This window comes from Actinia tenebrosa, unplaced genomic scaffold (genome assembly GCF_029948245.1).
Source record: "Actinia tenebrosa isolate PJP-AT-01 unplaced genomic scaffold, QUT_ActTen_1.0 PGA_scaffold6__47_contigs__length_16458017, whole genome shotgun sequence".
Lineage (NCBI taxonomy): Eukaryota > Metazoa > Cnidaria > Anthozoa > Actiniaria > Actiniidae > Actinia > Actinia tenebrosa.
The window spans coordinates 12,603,196-12,624,443 of record NW_028292583.1 but is presented as its reverse complement, the minus strand read 5'-3'; the positions used below and the strand labels follow the sequence as shown (position 1 = coordinate 12,624,443).

The window sequence follows — 21,248 nt, the reverse complement described above, 5'->3', positions numbered from 1 at the left end:
TTCCCAATTTGGGAATCCAGTTTTTTTTCCTGTGCTTTACGATGAGTCTTTTTACAATGAATTTGCCAAACATTAAACAAAAGATTTCTGTCTCAGCAGCCAAGCCAATAAATATCCAGCCTATGTAGCAGCTAAAGGGTGCTGGGAGCCAGGGGGTGGTTCCATAGATCCCCCTTCTGTGAGATCTTGTGAAGTCAATCATGTTCTTTATGGTCAATGAATTTGGAACCACCCTTTTGTGAAGAAAAACTTACTTGCTTTCTCTGCATGGCAGCCATTTTGTAACTCTACTTTTTAAAATTCTGGATCTGCAACTGGTCTGGTGAACAAAGAGAGAAGAAAGATCTCTTCCTTACCTTCTTGCCACAGTACCCCCTTGCCACCCTCTGCACTGCTACATAGGCTTATGGATTATTTCACTATTACAAGGCCATACTGTTGTTGATTTATATATTTTTCGTAAGCCTTAGTCATATTGATATTGATTTTCTAAGAGATTCAAGTTTATTAAAAAATTCAAAATTCCTAAAAATCTTACCAAATGGATCCATGTTATAATCCAGAAAAACGATTTTTTAGTGGTTTTTCTCTTCTCTCTGCGTGGTAAAGAAGTATCCCCCCTCCTCCCCCCCTCTTGCCCCTTGCCCTCTGTCCCCTAATTGGAGTCTTGACTTCGCAAGGATGTGTTGGGTTACCTGTGTTACTCATGTGATCTTCGTGAAGTGGTCGGGTATCACAGCCAGTGAGCCTTGTTTTGATCAGCTATTATATGCAACAAAGATGAAGACTTTGAGTAAAGAAGATATGGATAAAGGCTATGGTTTTTCCGCTAAATATCCTAGGGTAAGTCGTAAAAATAGTTCGTTAAGGTTATTTTCGACTTTTCTCGATAAGTTGTAGCGATCACAAAAGGACTGTGATGTCAACAAGCATGAGCCTTCGTCATGTACCACACAATCCTGGTTACGTAATATAACATGTATAGCTTATACTAATTAAAATAATAAAGAAATAAAGCGACTGAACGACCAAGAAAGATTCAAGATAACAAAATATGTAAACCGTGCAGAACGGCCCCCACTTTCTCCATCCATTCCATCCATTCTCATAAACAGCCTATAATACCTCTTACCTCTTTACCTCCCCCCCCCCCCCCCCCCCCCCATGAAATAAAACTTTTCTTGGGGATAAACAATTAGATAAATCGGGGGGGGGGGGGGGCGGGGTTGCAGGATTTATGTTGCCGGACATTGACTTTTTCGTACCAACCCTGCACTGTCCAAAAAGAATTTTGTGTTTGCACTTGCACTGGAATTTGCTAGATGTCCTTTTGGATTTTGCAAATAAATTATGTAGATGATGTAGATGTAGATATCTTTACCATAAGGAAATATTTTGCAATCTTTTTTATAGGTGAAGTACTTGCTTGATAATATTCAGGGCATTTACACCACCCCCATCAATTATCTAATTGTCCATCCCTTAACCATCTCTCTCCGTCAACTTCCCCCCATGAAAACCATCTCCCTTCCAGGGCCTGTTCAAATTGTACAGTATGGGTAAGGGCTGGAATGAATGTAACATTCATTCATTCAACAAATCAGGTTATTTTATAAATAATTATTTTGATCACATGGTACAGGATCATCCAAGGAATCTTATTCCAGATCTGTGTCGACAGTTTTACGATCTTGGTTGGTTGACTGGTACGGGTGGAGGAATAAGCATTAAACATGGGTATGTAGACTAATCTTCAAATCTTCCACAGAAAAAAGATTACAATTCTATTCATCAAACTGTTGTCTCAGGGGTTACACACTGCATGTTTGTAAAATTGCCAAGTCATTTGAATAAAACGTTCAAAAAATGTTGTCATCGCCAAAGGCGATAGACAATAGTTGATAGGCAAAAAGCGATAAGATATATATGTCATTCAAAGATCCAAGAATAGCTGGAATGACTTGTGTTTCTTCTTCTTATTCTCGTCAAGAGTATGGACCTTCGTGCTGAGACTGATTCAATGTTCTTTGTATTCAACGAAACCATTTCCAAGTCGGAGTGACCTATCGCCTATCGCCTTTGGAAGAAAATCCTGATACAGTGAATAGAGACGATGCTTATGCGGCAGTGGTTATGGCAATATTTTTAATGACTCTTTATTCCTTTAGAAGAGTTTAAGGTTTAATTGATTTTACATATAAATATTCTAGGAAAGAAATATACATTGCACCATCTGGAGTACAGAAGGAAAGGATACAGGTAAATTGAATATATTAATTGGCAGACTCTCTCTGTTAGCCATTCTGAAGTTTATGAAAAAACTGGGTTGAGTTGGCATAGTGGGACTGGTTTAGGGATAAAATAGATGCCATATTGGAAATATGTATATGTTCACACTGGGTTCAGTATCGTATGTGAGTAGAGTTGTTTGTTGGTTCTCTCCTGTGCTTCAAGGGTTTTTCTCTGGGTTATCTAGTTTTCTTCACTATGTAAAAGTCAACTTCTAACATTCCATTTGGAATTTCAGTGGATGAAGAGCCACTGCTAAATCATATCATATCTTGTCATTATGTCTCTCCCACAATGCAATGTAATGTCAATTGAATCAGTTTTTTTCTCGACATTGGAATAGCTCATAACCTTACAGTAAAGTTCTTATTTCAACTAATACATGACATAATCACAAGGATCTGACAACTCATCATGTTATTGTTGTTTATATTTTCATAGCCAGATGATCTGTTTGTTTGTGATATTGAAGAAAATGATATCTGCCTACCACCACCAGCGTAAGAACATTTTCTTTATTAATTTGTGTTGATCGTTTATAATGCTAATAGGAATAATATTTATTGGCTGTTTAACCCTGGGAGTTGGGAGGAAGAAAAAGAGAGAAATTTCAACCACCCAATCTTTGGATAGACTGACATCTTTTAAGATAGTTTTTTAAATACTATTTATCATTATCATTTATCACTATTAATTATTATTGGGTTATTATAGCCAGAGAAAACATTTTTGTGTGCAAAAGAATGCATGATGTAAAGGAATATATTTTTTCTGTAGCTATTTTCTATCTAGGAATTTTGTCATTTTTTCTAAAAAAATATTTTATTTAGTAAAAAGCTGAAGAAAAGCCAGTGTACACCATTGTTTATGGCAGCCTACACATTGAGAGGTATGTATTGGGCTTCCTATGGTGCTGTTTGGTCAATTAGGGCCTGGGACATTTAAGAGATTTGTATTTGTTTTTAGGTGCTGGTGCTGTTATTCATACACATTCCAAGCATGCTGTCATGGCAACACTGCACCATGAACGTGAGTTCCATGTGACACATCTTGAGATGATAAAAGGAATCAAAAAGTGTAAATCAAAAGAATATTACAAGTATGTGAATATGATTGTATTATTGTAGCAATGAATATGATGATGATGACAACACATGATGATGATGATACAAGATGATGATACATGATGATGATGATACATGGTGATGATGCATGATGATGATACATGATGATGATACATGATGATGATACATGATGATGATACATGATGATGATACATGATGATGATACATGATGATGATACATGATGATGATGATACATGATGATGATGATACATGATGATGATACATGATGATGATACATGATGATGATACATGATGATGATACATGATGATGACGATACATGATGATGATGATACATGATGATGATACATGATGATGATGATACATGATGATGATACATGGTGATGATACATGGTGATGATACATGATGATGATACATGATGATGATGATACATGATAATGATATATAATGATGGTGATACATGATGATGATGATACGTGATGATGATGACACATGATGAAGATGATACATGATGATGATGATGATAAATTGATGATGAAACATGATGACTTTCAATATAGTGACAATTCATAATGAAGGTGATTAGGATGATCAGGATATTAATCAGTAATGTGTTTGTAGATTCTATGAAGACTTGGTTGTACCAATCATTGAGAACACTCCTCATGAGGAAGACTTAAAGGTATCATTTCTTACAAAAACCTCCCATAAAGCAAACAAACGCAAGCTACTGTAAATAACTACATCATGATTGAACAATAGGATTCTATGGTTGAAATCATGGATGAATACCCAGAAACCACTGCAATCCTGGTGCGTCGGCATGGAGTTTATGTGTGGGGTGACACATGGGAGAAAGCAAAAGTCATGTGAGTATGGAGTTGTTTTGGTTGACTGATAGGGCAAGTATATTGTCATGATGCCTAATGATGACAGTAACAACTGCTGGTGATGATGAATGTGATGTATTCAAGTACAAAAGTGGACTTTATTATTAGATAAACAACCAAAACTAAACTGTCAAAGTTCAGCCTGAAATACCACAAGGCAGTGTGTGGTACGCAGGGGATTATGGGGTGGGGAACACAGGAAACCCATAACTACATAACAATGACTTATGATAATGGTGATGGCAGTCATGAAGATGATGGTGGTGATAAATGCTGATGATAATGGTGATGATGATGATGATGAAATGAAAACTTGTAATGGTGATGGTGATGAAACTGATGGCTGGTGATTGTGATGACTGATGACTCATGTTTTTCTGCCATGTATAAGCTAATACTATGCTTGCTTGCATACGAAATAATGATGTTGATGTTGATGGCAGTCATGATGATTGATAATGATAATAAAGTGTGTGAAAGTAATATTATTACATTTATGTATTTTCTAGGTGTGAGTGCTATGATTACCTATTTGACGTAGCCATCCAGATGAAACTACTGGGTATCAATCCTGCTGTAAAACCAAAGAATTGTCATTCAAAATGCTGTGTTAATTTACACCCTATGACGTGATACCTTTATCATCATCGTCGACACTAGAGAAAAACGTTTGCGCATGCGTGCACTTCACGTTTTCTAAGAATTTTGAAGAGTTTGAGTGAGAAAATAAATGTTTGTTTTCTCCAAGTATACAAAAAAGTTCGAGAGTATACTTTTGTCAGACCAAGATACTGTATTAACAAACACAATATGAAAGAATATTAGCCTTAAGTTTCAAGCATGGACACTACGTTTTGGCATTTTGTGAAGTCCAATTCATCAGGCATGTTTGAAAGTCAAATTTACTTATGTTTTGACTAATTTGCATACGTATTCATAGCATGCGCAGAAGTTTTTCACTCGTGTCATCATCGTCAGCATCATCGTGGGCTTAAACTTGGGCCAGTCATGTGTACTGTGATATCTAGTAAACAGTATTGTCGTCGCAGATATCAATCAGCCAGCCATGGTAAAGTAAACCCTGCCTGACATATATGTAACTTCTACCAGAATAACAAACTATTCGATGTCATTCACATGTAAATAAGTAGAATCTTATTGTCCATACTACCCATTATGATCATGGATGTAATCCTACTTTAGTTAGGTAGATCAGATTTTCTTACCGGCTGTAGCAAAGGAATAAAGTTTTTGCAGTTATATACGTTTCAGTGCATTAGACGATACCATATTAACGACAACATTGCGCATGCGTATTCTAATTTTCCCTTTCTGTTGTACTTTCAATGAGTTTTCAAAAAAACTTCCTGTCAAGATGTCTCAAATATAAGAAAACGAGAGAGCAATTTTGATATGTTTCTAAAGTTTGGTTATAAATTAGGAGCACCTAGCTTTCAAAAAAGCATCCCACATGGAAAGGAATGACAATGGGAGTTAAACCATTGTGCGATACAGGCAACATCTTGGGTATGCTGGTCATAGCAAGGGGTTAATCATCTACGGTCTAGGGGCCGACTAACCTCTCCCTTAGGCTTCGGCCGAGCTTCCTGATCAGTCTGTAAATCCAAGGATAGCGGTGTCGGGGCCGAAATCACCGGCGTAGCCGTAAATGCTTCGCGCTGCCATACGACGGTTCAGCACTCGATGTCTGGAAGTATGGTCCTTAATTTATTTAACAAGAAAAAAAGGGTTACCACTGAAAAAGAAGTTTCCCCTGACAAATGAAGTTTGAATGTTTAGAAAAAACAAGTCAGGAATATGCGCCTATGCTTTCAGGCAATGTAATATCGTTCAGCAGCGCTAGTTGTTTTTGTCTTTGAACACAAAAGCACTTGAAATTCTTTCTATGACAGTTTTTTTTACCAACTCCAAGTAAGCAATTCCAAAACGAATGGCGGGAAATCTCCGGTGCCACGCAGTTTCCTATTCAAGAACTCTGATTGGATGTTGACTATTTTCTCGTTCCTGATTGGTTTAATACGAAAGCCATTTAAATGTCAGGATGCTGTAGGTTGCCCACTCGCACGAAACCAACTCACCAATCTAACAAAGAAATATTGAAAAAAAAAAAAAAAATGAATCGTATCAAAGGTAAACATTCAATCCTCCGCACTTCTTTGTTCCTGTTTTAGCAGATTTATATCTTTCATACTGTACAATAAATTTGGCACGTTTCTCCTCGGCTAAAGCTGAGACATCTCTATTCCCCTTATATGTATTTTCCAAGCGTCTGTTGTCGGTGCGGTTCGTTTTTCTCATAATTACTGTCTTACCGATGTCATCATTGAAAGTCAACAAAAATCTCCAGTATGAAGAATCATTATTAACGAAGAGTGAAAATTTCTTCTTAAATAAGACATTTAGTTTTTAAAAGGATGTATACTGAATTTAATAATAATGCGAAATGAATGGGAATAAAGAGAGGATGTGAGTAGAATAGAAAAAGTTTTTTCAATAAATTCAAGTAACGAGAAGATTGTTTTGAGTCCAGTCTAAGATACAATTAATTATCATGAAGGAAATTGAAGTTCTAGACCAACACTGTCTCGAATAGAGTAGGTTACGACGCCAGCTGGAACAACAAATAGATTTTATTATGAAACAAAGAAACTGTTATTTGCACCCTAGAATTCGTTTGAAATCCTTTTATTAATCATTGTCAAAGATTTACCCCGCTAAAAAGCTAACCTACTTGAAGACGCCCTGATAAGCAACAAAGAGGTACGCAGGGGTACGCGCTGTTTTTAATGTATATACATATTTTTGGTTCTTACGAAAGAGAAGAGGAGACCATCAAACAGTGACAAATGTCAAGTGTTTCTGCATTAAGTCTTGAACGCGTTCATCTTGTGTATATTCATAACGAGGAAACGGTGCAGTAATGAGTCTGGTCACCGGCGTTTTGACATAACTGATTTTCCTTGTCGAATCGTTAGGAATAATAATCACTTGCTATTTGTGATTTCTTATCTGAATTGTCCTCCACAGTCAAGAAAAGATAAGGCACATTCAAAAACGCAGTTAACACGGTTTTGGGTAAATTTAAAAAGTGATCGTAAACTAGAAGAAAAGCAAGACTGATGATGTCTTCAATGAACAGGTATGGGACAGCCACGTACCAGACATCCTTGAGTTATAACCCTAGTCCTAAACTAAAACCCACTCTAGTCAATAATATTTACGTAGAACATCTTCTAGAGACGGTAAAAGATGAAATGGTTAAAACAGAGTTACGTCTTGCTATCATGGACGAAAGAATGCACCGAGAGGAATCAATCTTAGCAACCAGTCCACATAAATCCGTTGCTAACGCGGTTAGATACGCGCGAGCCATGAATTGCACTCTCAGCTCAACACTAGATAAAAAGCTGAAGCTACTTCATCAAGAATTTGAACGAGAATTTCGACGAATTGTTGAAGTACAACAAGAAGCCTACGAAGATGGTCCAAGCTTTCAGAAGAAGTCGTTTGACGTTCGTGGATATACCAGGAAGCAATTCCGCTATAAATTGAATGAAATCCTAACAATGAAGAGAAGGGAAGACGAACTAAGAAGAGCGAAGACACAACTTTCTTTGCCAAGTATGTCAAACTCAGCGAGTATATCTCCCGCACACAAACCATCCAAGTCCACTCGAGTGAAATTACCATGGCAGCCTCCTAATCACACTCCTGATACTACTTCAGTGGTGGCAGCGGTGGGACGGAACGGGTTTGGTATGGGCTCGTTATGGAAACACGATGGAGACGCTGTCTATTTCCCGCCTATATAAACCAGCAGAAGACTTAAATTGTGCATTCATTTCTGAATTCCAAATGAAGAAGCCTTGCAAGAATTATATTTTTCCTTCAAGAGCCACCTGTACAAAACTAAACAAACATTAAGATTATTGGGTTTGAAAAGCCGGCCTGTTGAAACAGCTAAAACTTAGGTGGGGTTCATTTACACTTAAGCTCAGTTTCTCTACCGTTGAACATCAGCTAGCACTAATTTAACTAATACATGCTTTAAGTGGAATGTACTTTTCGTTCTCCTCTTCAGCATTCGATACTCAATTCTTGTGAAATAGTTCAGTAAATTATGTAAGTTCTTCATCCCGAGGTGTTATTTAAAGCTAAAAGCCAAACTATTCTTATTACAAATTCATAGGTTTAATTTGGCACAAGTCTAATTTTTGATATTTTAATATATTGAGCTGAGCTTCATCAAAGCTTGCTAACCTTACAAAACAAACATCGTCAAGCAGAAGCTCCATTAACTGTCAGACCAGAGCAAACAGATGAAATGAAGACAACTATAGCTGAAACTATGACTGAAAAGAGAGATTAAAACCAAGTAATATCGAGTTACAAAAGATCAAAGAAAAGCGGATGGTCCTATAAATTTGAAACAAAAAAATTGGAAAAATATAATTATTTGACTCTTGCTTTTTTTCATTAATTGTTGCAGTTTTATGAAGCTGGTATTTTTAATTATCTTGTAAATGAAATTGAAAAGATCCCTAAAACTAACAAATCATTATAAAACGAATACAGCAATATGAAACGAGTGGTTATTAACTAAGGCAAGTGAAAAATGAACAAAACTGAAATGAAAACTGGAAGGAAACGAAACTAAAAATAAAATGAAATGAGAAAATAATTAAATTTAAATTCTGATTCTTTTGTCATATTAGTTCCCAGTCCACAGCTCAACTAAACCACTGACAGTAGGCGATGACGTCATACGAGTAGAGCAGCCATATTGGATTTTATTTCAAACGAAAAATATTTCATAACTGGCATTTCTTTCAGTTCAAGCATTACAATGAAAACTATGATGTAATTTTTGAAGTATGAATATAAAAGTGAATTTATTTACACGTACAATCAATAAACAACTGAATTGTTTTTGTTATTGTTATTATTTTCCACTTCGCCAGCAAGATTCAATATGGCGGACATGATAACCATGTGATAAGAAATAAGCGCAAGCATGATTTAAGTCCATAAATCGAAAGCAGAGAAACTCTACAGATTCGTTGAGTACTCATTCAAAACCCATTGAACACGTACAAAAAACCACGTCAGTGAGTAGGAGTGGAAAAGCTTCCTTTTACACGGTGTTTTGCACGCTTCAATGAAGTGGAAAATGCCTGGTTACCTAGCTTTTGCCTGCCATTTTCAACCACACGAAAATTATTAAACTCCATGAAAAATATGTTTTATTTAAGATATTTTTTCGAGTAAAAATGTAAATCAATGAAATGAAAGTGTAGGAATAAAGACGGATAAAATTTTGTTTGAAAATCATCTTAAAATATTTTGAAAATGAATGTCAAAATCTATTGTCAGCTTGTCATTACTTTATAGTTTCAGCTTTTCGCTTTCATTTTAATCTTTTTGAAAAAAATCCAACTTGAAGTATTTGATAAGCACCTAGTTTCAAATGGCAAAGGGAAACGTTTCTTTTTACTATAGATAAAGGAAAATCTCCACTTTTATTCTTTGTGTTTCTTTCTTTGTTGTCTCTCCATTTTTCATGCATATCTTATAAACTTGGTAGTGTATTATACGAGAGAGTTCCTACAGTGATTCACTGGTCAATATATAGCTGTAATACAAGAGTTATTAGAGCGATGAAGCATGATATGGGCTGCCTGCCTATCATGGTATACCGGCTAACGGACTGGTGCTCTGCTACTCGCTCTATTGACCTGTTTACCTGGTTGCATTCAGACCGTTGAATCATTCAATACTTTCCATCAATCATAGATCTCAATTGAAACCTTGATTGCTCTTTCTTTATTTCGCAATGTAAAAGCAGTTTTTTTCCCGTAGAATATATCTCAGATTCAATAAATGTTTTTTACGAACCGCGCGTACATTAACATCATTAACACCATTTCTATCAATAAACTTTCCCTTAAACACTCGAAACCTCAAACGCTTTTTATCGAAATCAATTTTAGGTGCAATTTTTATACATTTTATTGCCTTCTGCTTCACCACATAATTTTTGAGTCCTTTTTTACATACATCCAATCATTGAGGATTTTGGATGAGTTTTTGATGATGTCGGGCGTGGTGTTGATAAAGTGGCTTGGTTGGAGGTTGATCTTTGGTCAAGCGATCAAGGATCGAGTTCTCTCGTCCAGCACAACCAAAAATGAATGAACGGATAGTCAAGAAATTTGAGATAATTTTTCTTGAAAAGATGCCATTTTTGGTTCTTGCCTTCAACGCCTTCAACTAAGACAACATGAAGTCGTAAGGAAATCAAGCTAAAAGATTGCATGGAAAATAATTAAAATTTTGAAAAAAATACGTTAACATAATAATCACCAAAACAATAATTTTAAGGCAAATATTGGCGACAAAAAGCTGTGTTTCATTTTTCCTATTCTCATTTTTTCTTTTCTTCTTTCTCATTTTTCATCAATTTTTATTGAATTGTTTTTGTCAAATACTCTTTTGACAATTTCTTGAATCTCATATTTTAAGATGTACTGAGAAGGTTGGCCAGTAAAGAATCTCGAGTTCATAAATAATTCATGAATAATTCATGAGTTACATGCTGACGTTGACTGACCTGTTGATCTCACTTCCAAATATGGCAAGCGGAGAACTGAGGAACGAGCAACAAACTTGTCGGACAACAGCTCGCGAAACAAGCGGGATGGACACGCTCTGAATCCTTATACTATGACCGCAAATACTTATCTCTTGTACAGCTAAAACTCCTTATGACAGAATAATATGATTTGTAAGAATAATACCATAAATTGTGGACTTCTCGTGGGGTAGATACGAGAATTATATTGACAGATTTTTATATTAAGGTAAGTGAAGCACTATGATACCAAAGATGCTTTTCCTATTTTCAATTTCTCTCCAATCCCTTTCAGACATTATTCCAGTCCGAATTGAATTTGACGAGTTATAATTTTAGCTTTAAAAAGAAGGGGAAAAAAATGAAGGAAGAAATGTTATTCTCAAGAATTATCTTGTGCGATTTGAAAGACGCTAGTTGCTGTGTGCGGGTAATAGCAGCTTTCAAGTCGATCAATGACCTTACGTGTAGTAAATGTTTGAAAAAGAGCTAACCTTTTTAAAATATTTGAAGTTAAAAAGAAAGCATTAGCACACTAAGGCTTTAATTTATCGTAATTTGAATATTTTTTGAGAGATTTTTGATATGGTGGTAAAGACAAAGACCCGTCATAAATTAATAACTACCTGATAGCTCGTAAAGGAGCTTCCATGAACAAAAGAAATGTTTACCACTAAAACAGGTATTTTATTAGTAGAAACTGGTAGAGCTTATATATCAATCATTTTAGAATAAATCTAAACGAAACAAAACACTTTGCCGACATGGAAAACTAACAATTATTGCACAAAAATGTTATATTACAATATGCGAAGTTTTGGTTAAGTTTTGGTAACTTTTACGAATTGAAAAAGAGAGTTTTTTAGAGTATATTTTACTGTAGAGTAAAGGAAGGAGCAGGTAGTGGTGTTATATTAAGTTAACGACCAAACATTCTTACTTTTTTCTTAAGTTTTTCTAGTAAATACTTTGGATGAAATCAGTTTGAAATGACGTGACAATTTACTATTCCCTGAATGAATATTCAATCCAGTAACCGATAGAAACTGAGATGCATGAGTGAACGAAATCCGAAAAACGTTTGAGACCGAGCAGGAGAATCGAAAATCACTTTTTAGTCAAACCTTTCACATTACACTAGATATCAAAAGCACCTTGCAGATACATGGAATTGAAGTCCCTTTTTATTTTCAATTTTTTTCTCGCCTTCACACATCATTTTTGATTTGCAAACTTTCGAGTTTTTGAAAGAAGTCAAACGGAGAAAGAGGAAAACAGATCTAGAAAGAGATGGAAATGGAACCGTAGTCTCCAGAATAAACTGTATGGCAAAATTACTTTACGTACTGACTTCAACAGGAATGTGAGATTATCAATCCTGTCTAATTAGTCAATAGTGACAATCAAAGTTTTTGATCCATGGTTATTATCCAATAAAAAGACAGGAATCTATTTGTTTAGGAAATCGCACGAACTCGAGTACAATTTGGAAATTAATAGACACTCGTAATGTTTTGAAAGTTCTTGTAATTGCATGAGCCTTTAGGCGAGTACAATTAAAGAACTTTCAAAACATTACGAGTGTCTATTAATTCCAAATTGTACGAGAAGATCGTGCGATTTTTTGTTTATAGTTCACTCAACAAAATTTCAGTAAAAAATGCGAAGCGACGCCGTTCATCTTTGTCTATTTGGCGGCCGATTTTCAGGCCATCGCGCAACTGAAATGCATAAAAAAGATTAGTTCTTACGGCTTTAAATTTTATTTCTCTTTTTTTAAATACAAAATGATAGAAAATAATTGTTTTGACATTGTTTTGGCCGTTTTACCATAGCGACTTAATTCGGTACTCCTACGGAGTACAATTAACGCTATAATTGTACTCCTCTCGACCAATCAGAGTCAAGTAATTTTGTTGAGTGTACTATAAGACTCAAAACAAAACACAGGCTTTTCTTAATGGGCCGAATTACCGAAATATCAAAGTAAAAAATTACGTGAAATCGAAAGCAAATCTTTAAAAATCCTAATTTTGTTTGTTTCTTCTTTTCCAGGCAGTTTAATAAAAGATGAAAGCAATCCCGCGGCTTGTCCCGAGCCATGTCCCGCGGGTTCTTCTTATTCTGGTTTTACTATGCAGTATACAAGCATTGGCTAAAAAACCTCATATTATCATGATAGTAGCAGACGATTTGGTAAGCAAGACTCTATAATAAAGTGTTCTTATGTATAAATAATATACTCATAATAATGTTTATTATTGATGTTGCGCCATTTTCCATTCACTAATTTGATCAAATGCACAAAGTATTAGGTTATTATACTGGGTGCCAGACTTCCTCGAAACCTTTGACCGAGAAGCACCGGCATGAGAACATTGGATAATTAGTGAATTTAAGAAAAAAATATTTTATTTGTCACAAAGCATTGCATTGATATTTGTAGCATAGTGCAGTTTTCGTATGACTGTGAAAAGCGCAGTGCCGTAAGCGTGAGGTGCTGTGACCGTGATACTTTCTAGAATTTTAATTGGTTGATTTTTTCACGCGCAATATGATTGGACTAAAAGTGCCGTGATCTTGACGTGTCCGTGTCCGCGCCGTGTTTATGCCGTGTTCCGGGTATTTGATTGGATGGAGAGTAAATTCTCGTGCAATGTGATTTGTCTGGCGTATCCCTTGCTGTGTCACGACCGTGTTCGTGCCGTGAGCTTTTGACAGTCACACGAAAACTGCACTATTTCCACCAAAAAATTAAAGAATATTTTTGGGTGCTATCTCGGACATGAATGAGTCAGTCAACCAACGTACGTGGCGACCTATGACGCTATGACTAACCTTTTGATCTTTTATTGGCTACATTAGGGATGGGATGACGTCAGTTTCCATGGCTCGCCCCAGATTCCTACGCCTGCTTTAGATGCGCTGGCCAATAACGGTGTCATCCTGAATAATTATTACGTATCACCGCTGGACACACCGTCGAGAGCATCATTCATGACTGGAAAATACCCAATACACCTGGGTGAGTACTTCTATGACGAAATAGTCACGTGACCATCATGACGTCATTAACATAACTGTAGGTAACTTATTCCAATTATATGCATGGTCACGTGACAATCTTAACTTCATTGATAGGACTGCTGCCAACATAGCTTAAGATCATAGGTCAGCGCATGGTAACGTGATGATCATGACGTCATTGATATGGTTGCTACCGCCAAAGATCAAGAACGTACGTGAAGGCAAGGTCACGTATAATCATGACGTCAAGGCACTGTTACGTGTAATCATGACGTCAAAGCACGGTCACGTATAAACATGACGTCAAGGCATGGTCACGTATAAACATGACGTCAAGGCATGGTCACGTATAAGCATGACGTCAAGGCATGGTAGCCTGATTATTGTTGTTCTGTGTTACAGGTCTACAGCATGACACTATCCATAACAGACAAGCCATGGGAGTACCGCTAGAAGAAAAATTCTTGCCCCAATACCTTAGAGAACAAGGCTACAAAACTCATGCTGTTGGGAAGGTAAATATCAACTGAGCCTGCATTCCTGTTGATCAGCAGTGATCTATGGAATACATGTGACACAAGACTTCAGTTTAGTTCGGGATAAATGTACCAAATCCTTAGCGCATAATATTTTTGCCCATTTCAGACCACGTGTCACTCCCTTGAGAATAAGAATCTTTGTTTGCCTTATTTCTATATTCATGTGTCTTCTCGTGTGCCACTTTACCATCAAACAAAGAAATGATACTCAAGGGAATGACACATGGTCTTGAGAATAAGATTCTTTGTTTGAGTTGTATCTATATTCATGTGTCTTCGAATTCTGATGCACAATCTTTAAAAAAAGAAATGGTACTCTAGGCATGTGGTCTAAAGAAAAGAAAGCTAAGAAAGCTTTACGCGCCCAAGTGGATTTGGTCTACCGTTTAATTAGGTGCTTACTACCGTCAACAAATGAAAAAGCACAAACTAGGGTTGTTAAAATTGTTAACTAAACAAAATTACGAAAACGTTATGAAAACGTGTATTGTTAGACATGAAATAGCCGGTACAGTTAGATGAATCTACCAAAAACTATTATGTACTCAAAGACTATTTTATACTTACACGTCATTTCTATCCCACGCATGCGCAGTGGCAACTTGGCTTCTTCTCCAAAGAATACACCCCAACGTATCGAGGATTCGATTCGTTTTTTGGATTCTGGACATCCAATCAGGATTACTATAAACACGTGTCCTATGATGGTGGATATGGCCTCGACCTGAGGAGAGATATGAACGTAAGTATATAAGATCACACTAGCTGCTCATCCAATGAAAATGCTCGGTTGCGCTACCGTCAAGGGGCACGGCACGGCACATTCATGTTGGAAGTCTTTGAGTGTAATGTCATCAAAGTGCATTATCGGACACGTTCTGAATGGAACCACTCAAAAGATAGCGCAAATCATGACAATAAATGCTAATGATTGGTTTCATCATGTCACGTGATAGGTTGTCTACAACGAATCAGGAGTGTACGGAACAGAACTTTTTGCACGTGAAGCCGATAAGATCATCGAAGCGCATGCTCAAGAACAACCGCTGTTCATCTACATGGCACACCAAGCCGTATCAGTAGGGAACATGGAAAATCCTCTTCAAGCTCCCAATAGATTCGTTGATAAGTTCAAGTATATTAAAGACGAAAGAAGAAGAACGTATGCAGGTATGCTTGTCAGTCAGTCAGTCAGTCAGTCAGTCAGTCAGTCAGTCAATCAATCAGTCAGTCAGTCAGTCAGTCAGTCAGTCAGTCAGTCAGTCAGTCAGTCAGTCAGTCAGTTAGTCAAACTCATATTTCAATTTTCTATCCCTAGGTATGGTGGCAGCGCTTGATGAATCAGTACGTCAACTTGTCACGACCCTCAAAAGAAAAGGACTTTATCAGAACTCTGTAATCATTTTCACTACTGATAATGGTGCAGCCGCTGGTGGGCTAGACATGAGTGCGGGCTCAAACTATCCTCTACGTGGTGTCAAGAATTCTTTATGGGAGGGAGGGGTACGTGGGGTTGCTTTTGTTCACAGTCCAATGATCAGACGAAAAGGTGAGTGTGATTTTCGCTACCGATCTACGTATTTTTAATAGTAGAATAACACATCCATGGTGTATGTCCGCAGGGCGAGTGTATGACGGGCTCGTACATGCGACTGATTGGCTGCCTACCATTTTCGCCCTCTCGGGGGGTGTACCCCAGACTCTTGGCCCCATTGATGGATACAACATTTGGGAAGCAATAGCTCTCGGCTCGAGGAGTCCGAGGTACGAAGTACTTCATGGGATTGATCCGTTACTAGGCAACCGAGCTTCATTAAGAGTGGGTGATTACAAGATCATCCTAAATCAAACATTGAAGTTCTACTCGGACTGGTACAAGCGCCCTGAGGCACCACACGAACTGGACTATGCTCGAAAACCAAGACTCCTGGCCAATGCTTCAATAGACTGCACCAATAAGATGCCTAATCCGTTACTCAATACGCATGCGCCGATATGTAACCCTGAGAAGAGGCCGTGTCTGTTTAACATCAAGTGGGATCCTTGTGAGTATCACAATCTTGCAGAGTTTATGCCCAACACACTCAAAGTCATGTTAGACAGGCTTAAATTCTACTCCAAGGGCATCAAGTCTGTTATATATCCGAAGTTAGATAACAGTGCCAATCCTGATAATACTGGCGGGGTGTGGATACCATGGAGGGATAGTCCTTTCATGGATCCGACCGTTAATGATTTTATCTATCCATTTAGTTATGAAGATCAGGCTACTAACTCCACCACAGGTAGCTTACTTAATCAGAATCTACGTAAGTTTATGCGAGATCAGGCTATAGGACATACTAATGAGACAGATTACAAAACAGATGATAGTGAACTCAAGCAACCTTTAGTTATCGTTAGGCTAACACCGGAAGTAGCAACCCCTGCTGCACCAACAGCCGCCCCACAGATAACACAGCAGACTACACCCTACGTACCACCGACACAAGCACCTGTCACGCAATCAACAACACCTTATGTCCCTCCGACCCAGAGCACCACACCTTATGTAGCCCCGCCCCCTGTCACTCAATCGACCGCACCCTATGTTGCACCCGTCACGGAGTCTACTACCCCGTATGTGCCTTCACCTCCTCCTTATGTAGCTCCTGTCAGTGAGACTACGACACCCTATATACCTCCTACAGTATCCACCACGCCTTATGTACCTCCGCCTACTCAAGCACCAGTCACACAATCAACAACTCCATACGTCCCACCAGTCACACAATCAACAACTGCCTACGTCCCACCAGTCACACAACCACCCGTTACATACCCACCTATACAAGAAACTACACCTTATGCTGCGCCTGTTAACCAAAATGCCTATGATACAACATCACCGCCGCCAGCACCAACACAAGCATACACTATACCAACGACACCTGCACCCACACAAGGACCGATACTCAATAACACTTTAGAGGTCCCTGAGAACTTCACGATCAAAGTCAGCTTTGGGGAGCCCCAACAACCAGTTAACGAGAACAAAGACCTGTTACAACCGGTTGTAGCTCAACCTGCTAATCAGGAAAAACCGGTTGCCTCTCAGCCAAGCCTTTGGGATCATATAAATTCGTTCAACATAGAAAATTCCACAAACCAGATCTCAACGGGGAATGTCCAAGAGGTCTCTCGCTTGAGCCCGCCAAAACGACCATTTATGTTTATTCATAAAGTAAAACCGTACAAGACCTTCAAACACGTTAAACCAGCTCCTGGAGTACCGGAAGTACTTGATATCATAGACGAGACCGGAAATAATAAATTATCTGATGCCGGAAGTGGTCAGGCGAGTATTCCTCAGATATTTGACATCATTGATGAGATGCATGGTAAGCCAGCCACTGACCGCAAGACTAGTCATTTCGCAATAAAACACAAAGGGCCAACAGCAACTAGCAAACCGCTGTCCATTAGTGACGTGGGCTCAGGCATGGGTGTAGGACTGAACGGGCTTCCCGAGGGAATCTCTGTGTTTGGAGCGATGGGTGACAAGAAGTTAACTCATGAGAATAAGGACAGACAGAATGTAGTTGGAATACCACAGCCTGAAGATGACGTGCACAAGCCGCACACGTTCTTTGGTAACATTACTATCGGAGGTCGTGTTTATTATGTCGTTGGTAGCGAGAGCGACGAACTGGCGAGAATTAAAACCAAAATTGAGGGTGATAAAATTATGGTCCATTTACCCAAACCACAGGATACCCAAACATCTAATACAGGCTACAATGAAATGAGGGATAGAATCGATCTTAGCAGCGATGATGATGATGCTAATAACAAGCCTATTGCCAACTCCCTCGCGGCTCATAATGTGACGACATACCCCTTCAATGGTCAAAACGGCACCAAATGCGAGAAGGTCGTTCAGCTCGATACTTCCGACAATGCAGTCGTCGTTTCTTCAGTGGTGATCGTCGTGATTGCGTCAGCAATGGTCGTTGGTGTAGCAGTTGTTGCTATGGTTGCGGTGGTTGCTAGGCATTGTCAGAATTCTTCTAGGAATTAAGTCAAGGAAGCGGTTAGCTTCAAATTAATAATAAGTTGTTACTATGGCAACCAATAGACCACGATACGAATAACGAGGCTTGGTACATACCACCCTTAAATTATGGTTGCCATAGAAACTAGAAATAATTATATTAAGCCTGCTTCTCTCGACAGCAAAAGCACTCGAATATTTGCTCAAAGATTAATTTAGATATTAGAAATATTTCAGAGAATAATTCTATTTTTAGCACATGGACTTTCAACTTTTTTCGTTTATAGATATAACGTGCATTGACAATATTATGAATGAAGCTTAATTGAGTTAAATTATCGATTAAATTATGCAATAGCGCTTAATACGTAGCTTTTCTTTCTCAATTTTACTTATATATATTTGACTAAAATTACATTTCTACGTCATGGCCACGTAATGATGACGTCATATTGCCTTGAGGAACATACCTAGTTCATGCTTCTTTTGTTACGTCATGAGAAGAAGAATTATGAACTTTTGGGCGTAATGTTTTCTCATTCCAAACCTTTCGCGATGAGTGGCCGATAAACCTTTTCTATCTTTACGGTGAATAACACTCAAGAAAATGACACGTGGTCTGCAAGAGATCGCTTCGCCTTGTCATTTTGAAAGTATGACGTCATCATTAATAAGCCTATTGTTTGCTGGCCATTTTGAAATACAAAAGCCTCGAATTGAAGCAGAGGCCTGGTTACATTTCAAGATGGCGGCCACTTAAACAGAAGAGCTATTCCCATATGGTCATTTAGTAATATAAAAATTCACTATAATATTTTTCCTTTTCGTTTCTGTTTGATCAGGTAAATTATGCAATAAATGTGATTTGTTGGAAGCCGTTAAATGAAATATCAAAATGATTGACAGCTGTCATATGATGTACAAAGATGATGAAAATAAATATTAAACAATCAAGTGTCAAAAGCTAGCAGTTGTCATGGTGGAGTGTGTTCTTTGATGTTTCAAAATATAATCGTCCCTTCCTTCCTTCCTTCTTTTTTCTTTCTTTCAGTGTTATTCATTCATCGTTCAAGCTAAATCTGGTTTAGACAAATGAATTCCCGTTCAAACTGTCTATTTGTTGCATAAGTATTTCTTTCTCCTTGAAGGCTGTCTCAGGGTATCGATAAGATTTCTAGGGCTGTTCGACCCCCAATTTAAGCTCCGTTAGCGACATTGCCACAAAGACAATGTAATCTTTTTATTAGTCAAATAGTGAAAACTGGCTTGCACTTGTTTGATCGAGAGCAGCTAGGATTGCATCTGAAAAGCTCGCGGCAAGAACAGCTACCTCTCGTCTTGAAGTCTTTCGAAAGCTGTTTTAGTTATTCGATCTTGACTAGAAAACCTGAGTAGATGGGAATCTCAAGGTCGCAAATGGCGCCACATGAGCTTGAAGCTTACTGCTGTGTTTGAGCCAATTGACTAAAGGCTTCATAACTCATAAAGCGGTCATTACAAAGACGAAAGCCGACAGGCTTGACTCAAACAATCAGAAGAGGTTACGAGTCCCATACAGTGAATCAACATATGTGCTGTGTTTGTTCGATCTAACAGAGGGTCACCCAGACACAGAGAATAATCCAGTACTTTAGGATCAACGCGCTTAAAATATCTCAAAAGTGTTTTAGAAAAGAATGTGTTAGAAACCGTATATGAGGTACTAGATAGATGATCTTAAATGATTTTTAAACATTTGTTCCTATTAAGAACCCTGGAACCGGAGCTAAGCGACTTGACCTGCCAACAACACAAGATTAGCGCTGTACACGCAAAGCACTACTCACACAAAATATCACCAAACTATTCTAACTTCCTAAAAAAAAACACCGTGTCCCTTAAACATTAACAACCGCAAAAGCCGCTAGTGACATTTTATTAGTTTTTTTTCTACCGACTCGTGGAGCGCTTAGAGTAGCGCATGCGCGCTGAAAGCAAGCTTCCAGGCGCATATCTGTACTGGAGAGTAGTAATATGATTAAAGCAGTATAATACGGTAATCGTATTAAGATGGTTAATTAAATGCAATGCCTATTTAGTATCGGTTAGTGAGGGCACATCACGAATGCTGTGCTGAGCGTAGCGAAGTTTCTAAGACAAGATATAATATCCCTGTAAACAGTTGTGTGACAAGAAGTCCCAACAAGAAGTATAAATAGCGCGCCTGTAAGACCAACTCAATAATTTAATTAGAACAAATAAAAAACAAAAAGGGATCACAACTTAATGTAAGTTAAAACTCCGTGCTAAAGGCGAGAAAGATGTTCTGGCTGATCAAAGTGAAGCGGCCTTTGATTAAGTTTTAAGTGGTTTGGTATGTGGCGGAGTGTACGCTGAAAACAAGAAGAAAGCTGCACAAAAAATGGTGTTTAATCCCGTAAAATTCACTCAAAACACTAGCGTAGCAAACTTTCTGTTAAAACCTGACCAAGTATAGTTTCGTTACTTTGAGTAAATTTGGTCCAGCGAAAAGGCGATGTGTTTTGAATTACGTCTTGAAGGTCTGTTAAAATACATGGACGAGACCATGCTATATCTTAGCTACTAACAGATTCAGTAAAATAGTTATTGAAGCATCAATCTTAAAGGAAAAGATACACGAATTCATTTTTTAAATTTTGGTAACAAAGTTCAAAGTAAGACTTTTAAAAATACGATTAATGATTTTAATTGACTCAACAGGCATTCTGATGC

General features: G+C 37.8%; 2 protein-coding genes across 2 annotated transcripts; both read left to right on the top strand.

Annotated features, from left to right (window-relative positions):
* Positions 1 to 709: 709 nt before the first annotated feature.
* Positions 710 to 5,524, top strand: LOC116286362 (methylthioribulose-1-phosphate dehydratase). The gene is made up of 9 exons (XM_031692847.2): positions 710 to 843; positions 1,643 to 1,737; positions 2,211 to 2,259; positions 2,731 to 2,789; positions 3,120 to 3,178; positions 3,256 to 3,388; positions 3,996 to 4,056; positions 4,137 to 4,243; positions 4,774 to 5,524. Exons 1-9 carry the CDS (start codon positions 781 to 783, stop codon positions 4,895 to 4,897), a joined length of 750 nt encoding a protein of 249 aa, XP_031548707.2. The 5' UTR covers positions 710 to 780; the 3' UTR covers positions 4,898 to 5,524.
* A 5,425-nt stretch (positions 5,525 to 10,949) lies between these two features.
* LOC116286353 (uncharacterized) lies at positions 10,950 to 19,488 on the top strand. The gene is made up of 8 exons (XM_031692835.2): positions 10,950 to 11,145; positions 12,972 to 13,112; positions 13,782 to 13,941; positions 14,346 to 14,458; positions 15,078 to 15,224; positions 15,439 to 15,652; positions 15,801 to 16,031; positions 16,105 to 19,488. Exons 2-8 carry the CDS (start codon positions 12,987 to 12,989, stop codon positions 18,540 to 18,542), a joined length of 3,429 nt encoding a protein of 1,142 aa, XP_031548695.2. The 5' UTR covers positions 10,950 to 11,145; positions 12,972 to 12,986; the 3' UTR covers positions 18,543 to 19,488.
* The last annotated feature ends 1,760 nt before the right edge of the window (positions 19,489 to 21,248 follow it).